Source organism: Mesocricetus auratus, unplaced genomic scaffold (genome assembly GCF_017639785.1).
Source record: "Mesocricetus auratus isolate SY011 unplaced genomic scaffold, BCM_Maur_2.0 Super-Scaffold_15014, whole genome shotgun sequence".
NCBI classification, from domain to species: Eukaryota; Metazoa; Chordata; class Mammalia; order Rodentia; family Cricetidae; genus Mesocricetus; species Mesocricetus auratus.
In genome coordinates, this window is record NW_024429186.1 from 46932890 (window position 1) to 46945559 (window position 12670).

At 37.2% G+C, this 12670-nt stretch overlaps 1 protein-coding gene across 1 annotated transcript in view; it reads left to right on the forward strand.

Moving 5' to 3' along the window:
- Window positions 1-12670, forward strand: part of Sos2 (SOS Ras/Rho guanine nucleotide exchange factor 2) — a 104930-nt gene that overhangs the window by 61530 nt on the left and 30730 nt on the right. The window contains 5 exon segments of the mRNA XM_040742999.1: window positions 1134-1261; window positions 1762-2417; window positions 2952-3033; window positions 4532-4654; window positions 9831-9934. Of these exon segments, the coding sequence (XP_040598933.1) occupies window positions 1134-1261; window positions 1762-2417; window positions 2952-3033; window positions 4532-4654; window positions 9831-9934 (1093 nt within the window).

Here is a 12670-nt window from a genome sequence, read left to right on the forward strand (position 1 = left end):
AGCCAGGGCTACACAGAGAAACCCTGTCTCAAAAAACCAAGAAAACAAACAATTCCTCTTGCAAAGGATGTTTTTCAATTGCTAGTGCTCCCTTGATGGTTCACATCCATCTGCACCTTCAGTTCCAGGGGATCTGGTGTGTATATATACATGTAAACAAAACACCCATACACATAAAATAATTTAAATATTAAAAGTGTACCAGTAAGACCCTTTATAGTACTTACTTAAACACAGCTTATGACATGTTGCAGTGTTAAAATTTATCTCATTCTATTGTATAACAAATATACGTAACGTTTTTGAAATTGCCAGAGCTTAAGTGTTTAACTGTTAGAGAGTCTAATAATTTTGGGAGTTTATCTGATTTTCTGTCTTCATATCAGTGAATAAATGTAGCTTTAAAAGTCTTTTGGTTGTGTGTGTATCGTGTGGGAGGGCAGAGGACAAGCGTTGTGGAGTTGGCTCTCTCCCTCTGCCTTTAAGTGGGCTCTGGTGTTTGAACTCAAGGCATCAGGTTATGCAGCAAGCAGTTTAGCCACAGAGCCGTCTTGCCAGCCCTAAAAGTAACTTTTAAACCTCACGCTTTAAATATTTAAATTGCTTGTATGATGAAAAGTGTCTGGGTCATTTTCACAGTTTCTTCTTCATTCATTGTTATGCTGATAATGCTTTATATCTTCACTGTATTTGTTAAGAAGAGTGTTGGTTTTAAGGGATCAGATGTTATAATTATATAAAGTTATTGCTGTCTGTATTAACTGTGTTAGTCTATTTACTGTGTTCAAATGTCTGACAAGAAACAACATTAATGAGAAAGGGTTACTCTGGTTCACAGTTAAAGGGTACAGTCCACAGTGGTAGGGAGAACATGACAGCATCCTATCAGGGGCAGAGGACAGGATATGAGGACAGGCTGCAGACCTGAGGGTGTGACCCAGTGGTAAGCTCCGCCTCCCGTGGTTCCACAGCCTTTCCCAAACTGCTGCTGGCTGGAACTAAGTGTCCAGTGTCTCTTATGGGAGACGTTGCGTATTCAAACTGCTGCATTATATACAGGTTCAAACATTTGTTGCTGCTTTAACTACAAAGAAGTGGACCAAGCAATGTAATTTTATCTTCCCCCCCCTTAGCAGTTGAAAGCATGTAGTGAAGAACAGGAAGACAGAGAATGTTTGAATCAGGCTATCACTGCCCTCATGAATCTCCAAGGCAGCATGGACCGAATTTATAAGCAACATTCACCTAGACGCCGACCAGGGTAATTCGAGACTGTTTCAAATATGAATGTTTATACTTCCTTCATTGTGTGTGATAGGATGACGCTGTATTCCTAAAAGTTATGCATGTCCATTTTTAGTCAGATAATTATCAAATGCCATTGTTATGGTGTAGGATATATTTATTAATTTAAATGTATGTTTATGCAAACAATGTGGGATTTTCCCCTACAATTTTAATTCTTATGGCTCTAGAAATGTAGTACTTTGACAGTAGTGATCTGGAATCTTTGACATTCAGGGCCAGGGCTAGAAAAAAATAATTGTTAGTAATATAGTTTAATATTTGGTTATGAAGCTTTCGAATGCTTAGTATTCAAACTCAGGGCCTTTTACATGCTAAGCATGTACTCAGCCATTGAACTATACCTCTCAACTCAGCTTATTACTTTTGTTATTTGATTTGGTATTACATAATCAATATAATTGAATAAGACAGATTACCTTGCCTTTTTTTTTCTTCTTCTTTTTTTTTTTTTAGGGATTCTGTTTGCCTTTTTTACAATCGTCAATTAAGAAGCAAGCACCTGGCTATCAAAAAAATGAATGAAATTCAGAAAAACATAGATGGGTGGGAAGGCAAAGATATCGGACAGTGTTGTAACGAGTTCATAATGGAAGGGCCGTTGACCAGAATTGGTGCTAAACATGAGCGGCATATTTTTCTCTTTGATGGCTTGATGATCAGCTGTAAGCCTAATCATTGCCAGACTCGACTTCCAGGTTATAGTAGTGCAGAGTACAGATTAAAAGAGAAGTTTGTCATGAGGAAAATTCAAATCTGTGATAAAGAAGATACTTGCGAATACAAACATGCTTTTGAATTAGTATCCAAAGATGAAAACAGTGTAATATTTGTTGCCAAGTCAGCAGAAGAGAAGAATAATTGGATGGCAGCCCTTATTTCTCTTCACTATCGAAGCACTCTGGATAGAATGCTGGACTCTGTTCTGTTGAAAGAAGAAAATGAGCAGCCACTGAGGTTACCAAGTCCAGACGTGTACCGCTTTGTGGTAAAAGACTCTGAGGAAAACATTGTTTTTGAAGACAACTTGCAGAGTAGAAGTGGAATTCCCATTATTAAAGGAGGGACTGTGGTGAAATTAATTGAAAGGCTAACATATCATATGTATGCAGGTATGCGAAACTAGCAAGTGCTTTCCTAGGGTCTGGGACCAATGCAGAAAAACACATCAGAGTTGATGGGTGCAAATAGTGCTCCCCAATAAAAATAATGAAAAATCAAAAGGACCAAATAAATCATTAAATGTTTCTTAAACGTGTTATTAATTTCAGTGACTAATAAGTGCTCATAAAATATTTATTTGTAAAATTAAAATTGAAAATAATCCTTACTCGAATTTATGAAGAAATGGTTTAGACCAGTGACTTAAGAAGTAGAATAGAGGCAGGAAGATAAGGAGCTCAGGGTCTTCCTCAGCTTCTTAGTGAGTTTTTGAAGCCAGCCTGGCCTACATGAGCTCTTGTCTCTATGGGGGGGTTGGGGGGGAAGAGAAAGGTGGGGGAGGGGGACTGAGGCTCCATCTGTCAGGAAAAAAGCTACACTGGGAGGATCCAAAGTTAAACTAAAAAGGAGAGAAAGGAAAATGTGGTACTCTGAGTTAATTAAAATGGATAAATTAACATGAAATCTATTCTTTGATCTTTCAGATCCCAATTTTGTTCGTACTTTTCTTACTACATATCGCTCATTTTGTAAACCACAGGAATTGCTAAGCTTGCTGATAGAGCGGTAAGAAAGATGTATTTCACTTATGTTAACATTTTTGTACTTTGCAAAGGTCCTAGTCATACTTGATAGTTCTTGAATGAAACAATACTACGGTTCTCTTCAACAAGCTTATGGAGCCTCTGCCAGTAAGGGATCTCTTGAGAATGCAATAGGCTTTTAAGTGGGAACCAGGAAAAACAAGCTTAAATGATAAAAACTGTATTTTAGTAAAGTTTATTTTGTTCCTTAAAGATGTTTTTTTACCTTTTACTTTGCAATAAATGTGTTATGAAAAATTTCAAAATATATACACAAATAGAAGAATATACTAGGCCCTTCTATCCATCATCTGACTTCAGTAACACTGATCTATCTCATATTTCCCACAGACTAAATCATCCTAGCCCCAGGATTATTTTGAGTGGATTATTTCTTATTTTTAAAAATCATGTATCATTGGGCCTAAAACTTGACAATTCCTATATGGCTAATTTCTAGATACTAAGATTTGAACTGGAATTTTTACTATATTTTTAAGTAACATTTTAAATGCTTTGTAGTTGAAAATATAAAATGTTGGCCTTTTCTGTGCTGATTAGTGCTCCTATAAAACTTTTTCATTTTGTTTTGTTTTTGTTTTTCAAGACAGGGTTTCTCTGTGTCATTTTGGAGCCTGTTCTGGAACTCTCTCTGTAGACCAGGCTGGCTTCAAACTCACAGAGATCCACCTGCCACTGCCTCCAGAGTGTTGGGATGAAAGGTGTGCACCACCACTGCTGTGGCTATAAAGCTTTTTTTAAAACAAGAACAAGAATACAAGAACTAGAAAGATGACTCCAGGGTTAAGAGCAGTAACTGCTCTTCCTAAGAACCAAGTTTGGTTCCCAGCACCCATGTGGCTTGTAACTCCAACTGCAATGGCTCTAGCCTCCATGGGCACCTACAAACACATACACATTCCCTCATGCACACATTCATGTACAAATAATAATAAAAATAAATTCTTAAAGAATTTGAAGAATACAAAACCTTGGTACTAAATAGCCAAAGACTGTTTTCTTGTGTGCATAGTTTCTTTTTTTTTTCTCAAACTTTCACAACTGCAGTTTATTGGTTGAGTAAGGAGCAGAGTACACAGACATTTCAACTCTTAACACACACACCCAATCTCTGAAGTAATACACTGTGTTCACAAACCCCAGAGACCTGCATGCTGCTTCTCTTTGAACTTTTCAGTGATGTTCCAGCCTCTCACATGTCAAGTTTTCCCTAAGATCTCACAGAACACTCAAATGTTCACACTCCTCCATCTCACTGACTCACAATTTTATGTCACACCAGTACATACTCAAAATGTTCATCTTTCATGTGCATAGTTTCTTAAGGAGAGTAAAACAGCAATTGTGCTTTTACATAATGGTAGAAAACGGATTGCTTAGCCGAAACCTTTTTTCTGTTGTACCCAAAGTCTCTTTCATAATATATGAACAAATTTCTTTTCCTTTGATTTTATTCTTAGGTTTGAAATTCCAGAACCAGAACCTACTGAGGCAGATAAATTGGCACTAGAGAAAGGCGAGCAACCAATCAGTGCAGATCTGAAAAGATTTCGCAAGGAATATGTCCAACCTGTGCAACTCAGGTTTGACCCAAATGCCACAGTTTAAAATATTTTACTGTGTAGTTCATATACAAGTTCTTAGCTCTTAATTCAAATCCTTCTGTCACTAACTTTATTTCAGCTAAGTTTCCTTACTTCTTTCTCTGTAAAGATAATTCTTAGATAAATGACCCTAATGGAGTTTGATTATTTAAATATATCACATTATTTGTATCATCTGTATATGCCATGTAATAGATTATGTTTATATACTGATATAACTATTTTATTTTGTCTGTATTTGTGGTGTGCATTCATGAGTGTATATGTGTATATGTGGAGTCCCAAAGTTGATATCCAGTGTGTCTTTCTTGATTGCTATCTGTTTATTTATTGAGACAAGCTAGTGTAGCTAGCCATCTTTCCCAAGGATTCTCTGATGTCTCTGCGACAGGAGAATCTGCTGGGATTGTGGATAACCACATATAAACTTGCCTATTCTAGGCCTTTTTTTTCCATATCTCACTATGCTAATATAGTAATTGTGAATGCTTTCACAGCTGTAGCTTTTTTCCTTCTCAAAATATATAGACATTTGATATTCTAAGGAATCTTCATAATAGGGAACATATATTTAATTGCAGTAGCTAGATACTTACTGTATGCCAGTCATTACCCATTAATACTTTATCTCCTCTATATTATTCTTGCAAAGCCATTTTTGTAGTGTTATGGATGTAACATAATTTTATGTGTACTTCATATATAAGGAAATCAAAACTGAGTAAACTAAAGTAATTTGAAATAGTTTATATAAAGGGAGTGGGAAGATAGGTTAAAACCCATACCTGACTTCCTTAGCTAGCATATTTTCTTTTTTTCTCCTAAGCATTGAGAATTTGAAATTCCTTTGACTAGTCCCTATAGCCCAAATGATAGCCAAAGTATCTACTTCTTTCTACTGTAAATCAAGTTATCAGATTAATTGTATGTTTATAACCCTTCTCTCTACAAACACCATGTCCTTCGTTGCTGTTGATCAATAAGTTGCAGCTCTGGAACTAAGTGTGTTAATTATTTATTTTCTACAATAATTGCCACAAATAAATACAGTATCAGGTAATGATGGTGCTGATAGCTGTCTACTCCTAACATGGCTTTCCTTATATAGGTTGAACTTATTTACCAATTAAAAATAGAGAAGTAATTAAGTTTTCTCTAAGAGCTGTAATAATTTGTTCTAATATACAGTCAAATTAACTCTTCTTATATGAGTCATACATTTACGAAATTGCTATTTGGAGAAAGAAAATTATTTTAGACTCAGTCATGTTGATTTTTTTGTGACTTTGCTTTTATACTTATACCAAGTACAAAAATAACTGACTGTTATAATCTTATGGTACCAAAATTCTGTGATTCTATGGTGAAAAGGGATATATGGAAGTTATATGTCATTCTACTTAGAATGCTTCAATGGCTTACAAAATACACCTTTATATATTATAATTTCAGGCCTAGCAGGGCCTGTTATCACAGGCCTGTATCCCAGGTGCTCATAGTACCTCATTAGGGAGATCACAAGGTCACAGTTGGTCTGGGCTGCACAGAAGGTTCAAAACCATCCTAGGCAATTAAGTAAGACCCCTTCTCAAATAAAATGTAAAGACATGACTAGGAACTGAAGATGGAGGTTTCTATCCCGCATGGTCCCACAGCCACTTTGCCCCAAATAAACACAGACACGATATTAATTATTTAACTGTTGGCTGATAGCTAGGGCTTCTTTCTGACTAGCTCTGTCTTAATTATTAACCCATTTCTTTTGGTCTATGTATTGCCACAAGGCTGTACCTTACCTATAATCTGGCATGTTACTCCTTGGGCAACATGGTGTCTTTCTGGGGCTCTCTCCTTCCTCTCCTCCTTCCTCTCATAGCCCCACCTATACTTCCTGTCTGGCTATTGACCAACCAATGTTTTATTCATTAGCCAATAAGAGAAACATATATACAGAAGGACATCCCCCATCAGGTACAATGTTTAGTGGTAGAATGTTTGCCTAACATGCTTAAGGCCTTAGGTCCAATCTCAGCAAAATAATTAAATATTCAAAAATAGTAGAGATGAGGTTGGAGTAGTTAGGGACGACATCTGAAAAGAGGTAAAATTTAAGATTATCCTGGGAGAATGTGTAGAACTTAGATACACAAAGGTGATTGTACACAGAGGAAAATGGGAGATAGCACAGACAAAGGTAAACTTGAGAATTGATGTTAGAGGACAAAGGCCGTGAAATGAGATTATGTGTATGAGTCAAGAGGCTTGAAATACAAACCAGCTGTCAGACCCGTTCTGGGAGCAATGAAGACTTTTTGGCAAAAAAGACTTTTTCAACATCTTTCTGACTTTTTAAATATACAGCAAATTTAGAGAATTTTATAGTGACATCCATAAAACCATATAGATCTGCTATCCATATTTTACTGTACTTATTTATATCACATACATTTATTATTCTGTCATTCCATTACTTACCTAATTTTTTAGATATATTCTAGGTACATATTTTTTTAAATATTTTGGTGTTTTGTTTTAGAGACAGGGTTTCTCTGTGTAGCTTTGGAGCCTGTCCTGGAACTCGCTTTGTAGACCAGGCTGGCCTTGAACTCACAGAGACCCACCTGCCTCTTTTTTTTTTTTTAAAGAAGTTAATTTGTAATTTTATTTATTTATTTTAAGATTTATTTATTTATTACATATACAGTGTTCTGCCTACATGCCAGAAGAGGGCACCAGATTGAATTGTAGATGGCTGTGAGCCACCATGTGGTTGCTGGGAAATGAACTCAGGACCCCTGGAAGAGCAGTCAGTGCTCTTAACCTCTAAGCCATCTCTCCAGCCCCTAAAGATTTATTTATTACATATACACCAGATTAAATTGTAGATGGTTGTGAGCCACCATGTGGTTGCTGGGAATTGAACTCAAGACCTCTGGAAGAGCAGTCAGTGCTCTTAACCTCTGAGCCATCTCTCCAGCCCCCCCACCTGCCTCTTTTTGGTTTTTCGAGACAGGGTTTCTCTGTGGCTTTGGAGGCCCCACCTGCCTCTTAAGTGCTGGCATTAAAGACATGCACCACCACCGCCTGGGTCTAAGATCTAACTCTAAGACACATACATCTTTTTACTGCACCTCAGAAAGATCCTTTGTGCCCTTCTAATAAAATTGTGTTCCATGTCCAAAGGTACTATTTCTCCCTCCATAGACTAGTTTTATCTTTTTTAAGAATTACATTTAAGTGAGTCTTTATTATTTTCATTTCAGTCAGAATGCTTTTGAGGTTGATCCATGTTACTTATATCAGTAATTTTAAATTTTATTGACATGACAGTGTTTCATTGTGTGAATGTACAGATTTGTTCATTTATTCCAATCTTTATTATGACAAAAGCTCCTAAGAACTTGGTCATAAATCTTATTGTGAATCTTAACTCTAACTTAGTATAAACGAATGACGAAGAATGACTGGTGGGAAGTTTTAGGTGTATGTTCAATTATGAAAGAAGTTGTCAAAACTTCCTTAGTATTGTCAGGAAGGTAGTATGTGAGTTCCTGTGTCCCTTGTGGAAGTGTCTGTTTTATGCCTTAACTGTGTGTCTGAGTGTGTAGTTTCCCACTGTGGCTTGTCTCCCTTAGTGATTCATGATAAGAACTTCTTGTTTCTTACTGATTATTCATACTTGTATAGTATAGAAACTGTTTAGAACTTCTTGCCTGTTTTACCGAGTTGTTGATTTTTTATTTTTTAACTGAGGTGCAGGGGGTGAACTGAGAAGGTTGCAGTCTGCTGTATTTTGCCAGAAAAAAATATTTTGCAAGTATTTTCTTCCTCTTGGTGACTAACCCATTAGTTTTCTTACTGATGTTTTGATAAGCAGAAACTTTTAGATTTGATAAAATCTGGTGATGAGACTTTCTTTTTTCATATAGCAACTTTAGAATTGTATTGCTGCTGGAGAAAACAGAGCTACTTGAGTTGATCTAAGCATAATCTAGAAGCTAACAGTTCTGTGATCTCTTGATGTGTTCCTAAGCTGCTGTGCTAACCAACCCCTCAGTGATATGAGGTTGTTGAGTACAAACAGCATGACACGCACTGCAAGTTAACTGTATCCTCTCCTCCTGCTGTGAGGGACAAATAGGACCTAATTGGAAATAGTCATTTTTTGAAATAATGAAACAAAAAATGCTAATGCAACTAATTTATATTACAGTGTGTCTGTGGTAGTGAGTGGAAATTGCATCTGTATAGATGATAAACCTGTGTACTTGCTATATCATAAGTAATCATCTTGTGGTTTTACAAAACAAATGCTCTGTCCAAAGTAGTGTTTTGTCTTAGGAAATAAATTACAAGATTATAGACTTGTTTGTAGCTTACAAAGAAATGATAGCAGTTGAATTCAAAATCAAATATACTAAATGACAGTTTTTCCATTTTTGTAAAAATGTATCAAAAATTGTATTTCAAAAATGATTTTTAGTTGACCGGGGAAGGGTGAAGTCCATAAAGTGTTTACCATGCAAACATGAGGACCTGGGTTCAATCCTCAGCACCCATGTAACAATCTAAATATGATAGGGTGAGCCTACAGTCCCATCTCTGGGAGGCAGAGACAGGAGGATCCTGAGAGCATGCTAACCAGCCAACCTAGCTCAGTTGGTGAGCTCTAGGTCCAGTGAGAGACCATCATGATGATGATGCTGATGATGCTGATGATGATGATGGCCGGCAGCAGCAATGGCAACAATAATGATAATGTAGAAGAATGATTGAAGAAGACACATAATGTTGACTTCTGCCTGCTTGGGCAGACCCCCCCACCCCCACACATGTTCTGTTGAAGAACTAAAAATATATTTTGTACTATGGAGCATGATTCTTTTATATAATAAAGAAAATGTCCTTTTTCTTAACCTGAATGGCTAATAAAGCACAGAAATGAGGTTTTCTACTTGAAAATATCTTTAGGGTATCATTTTAGTGCACAGTCTGAAAACAGCCCTTGTGTTTTTAAAGCATTGTAGTACTGGGTATAGATGAAAGGTTTAAGTGCTGTATTGTCTTTGCATATGGAATTCAGTATATCAGTAGAGAAGTGAAAGAACTTAACTGAACACTTGGTTTCACTCAATGTTTCTTTCCATTTTATCAGGATCTTAAATGTCTTTCGCCACTGGGTTGAACATCATTTTTATGACTTTGAAAGAGACCTGGAATTGCTTGAAAGACTAGAATCCTTCATTTCAAGTGTAAGAGGTATATTATTGAAAGGCTTGATTGAATCTTGTGTTGTACGAGTTTTCTCTAAAAATAAACTAGTTATTCACATTTAGAAAACTGAAATAATACTTAGGATAACTCCCATCTGCTCTGAAAATTGGATGTATTTTAGCACATCTGAAGTCGTAGAACCTTGCCTTCCCAGGTGTTTGTCATCTTCTGCTTTTGCTTTCCGTCAGTGTTGGAAACTGAGCTCGAGCCTGCTGAGTACCAGGCCAGTGCTCTACACTCAGCAACCCCTCATCTTCTCAGGGTTTTGAGAATACTCGTTTGAAGAAGTCAAAGACTCTAAAAACAAATCTAAGCTGTTTAGGGGCTAGCATGCTGCTGTGTCAGAGGACTCACGTCCTGTTCTCACCACCCCATCGTGTTGATTGTTGCCTGAACTCCAGCTCCAGCTCTCCCTCCCCCCCTCCCCCTCCCCCTCCCTCTTTCTCTCTCTCTCCCTTCCTCCCTCCCCCCTACCTCCCTCCCTCCCTCCCTCTCTCTCTCTCCCTTCCTCCCTCCCTCCCCCCTTCCTTCCTCTCTCCCCCCTCCCTCCCTCCCTCCCTCTCTCTCTCCCTTCCTCCCTCCCTCTCTCTCTCTCTCCCTTCCTCCCTCCCTCCCCCTTCCTTCCTCTCTCCCCCTCCCTCCCCCCTCTCTCTCTCATACTCATGAAAAATTATCTTAAGAATTTAACATTTAAGCTGGGCGTTGGTGGTGCACGCCTTTAATCCCAGCACTTGGGACGCAGAGACAGTCTGATCTCTTTGAGTTCGAGGCCAGCCTGGCCTACAAGCCACACAGAAACCCTGACTCAGAAAACCAAAAAAATAAATAAATAATAATAATTTTTTTATGCCTCCTCACCTCAAGGTTCCATTCCTTTAAATAAAAATATGATTAATTTTTCCTCCTATTCTTCTTAATCTTGTTCTTTAATTTTGGACCATTACATTGAAAAAACAGTACTTCCTTCTGGAAAAGTATTGCAGGAAATCCCTTCTGCCCCAAAAGATAAGACTTTCCTGCTTGACACTTCAGAATCACAGCCTATGAAATGAAACTCCAGGACATGATAGTTAAAAATACAGATGTTACCAAAAGGTGTGTTATTAAATAAACACACAGTATTTGACATTGCCTAAAGCCAATATAGCAAGCCTAGCTTTCACCATGTGCTGCTTGATGTTTTCAAAAAAACAGGAAACAAATGTTTCCGCTCACAGCTTCCAAGGGCTCAGTCTGTGCTCATCTGACTCCATCGTTAGGGGCTGTGATTGAAAGAGTAATGAATCAGAGGGTGTAATAGATAAAGCTGCTCACCTCATAGCAACCAGGAAGCTAAGAGCTTACTTGTTCTTGAAGGGAAATATTATTTAAAGTAGAGAGTGCATTCCTTTGTCCTAACTTTGAGATGTCAAAGACAATTTTGTTGTGTATTTGTATCTGAAAATGGTTGATAATACTAAATTAAGTTTAAATTTTATTTTTATTCATTTATTTTTTTAAATTTTATGTGTATGGGTGATTTTGCCTGCATGTGTGTCTGAGTACCATATTCATTCCTGGTACCTGTGGTGGTCACAAGCGTGCTCTGGAACCGGAACTGAACTTACGGTCATGAGCCACCATATGGGGGCTGAGAAGTGGACCTGTCAACTGCAAGAGCAGCCAGTGCTCTTAACTGCTCAGCATCTCTCCAGACCCTCATTTATTTATTTAGAAAGGGTCTCATGTAGCCCAGGCTGGGTTTGAACTCATTCATGTAGGCAAGGATGATTCTGGGCTCTTATTATTCTTTCACCTTCTGTATACTGGCAATAAGTGCCTAAACTATTAATGAGAACAGTAAAATGAATATAATCTAAGCTTTAAAATGTGTACATTCGATTTATTTATTTAGTGTGTGTTAATGTCCTGCATTCTTTCCTTTACAAATTATACCTCAGAATAACCAAATATTTCATGAGAGAAAGTTGATTTTTTAATTGAAGTAGTTCACCTAATAATTGAAGAAGTAATGCTAATAAAATAATAGATCTAGGGGATAGAGAGATGGGCTCAGTGGTTGAGAGTGCTTATTGCTCTTGCAAAGGACTTATATAACTCATAACTGCCCATAGCTAGCTCCAGGGGAGCAAACATCCTCTTCTGGTCTCCAAGGACTCCTGTATACACACACACACACACACACACACACACACACACACACACACACACACACAGATACACACACACACAGATACACACATGTGTACACACACAGATACACACATGTGTACACATACATGGATACATACAGAGATAGATACACATAAAGATACACACAGACACACACACTTATGTTAACATTTTTAAATAAGTTAGAGACTTAGTAAATACCACAAAAAAAGAAAATGAGACATCTTATATTAGAATTAGACTAAGTGTCTATATCTCTGGTTTTAAGAAAATCTAGGGGATAAACATGGCAAATGATGCCATAGACACGAAAATGCAAAAATGCAGCCTTTGAAAAATCCATAGAACAAATAGCACAGGATAAGTGATTCAGTTTCTTCAGCAAATAAATTGCAAGCATTTTGAGTGATAAAAGGGGAACTTGTATATTAAAGAAAATGATATATTGACTTAATGTCATGTTTGTATCCTTTTCAAAATTTTTATTTATGTGCTTGGATGTTTTGCCTGCACATATGTTTGTGTGCCATGGAGGTAAGAAGAACACAT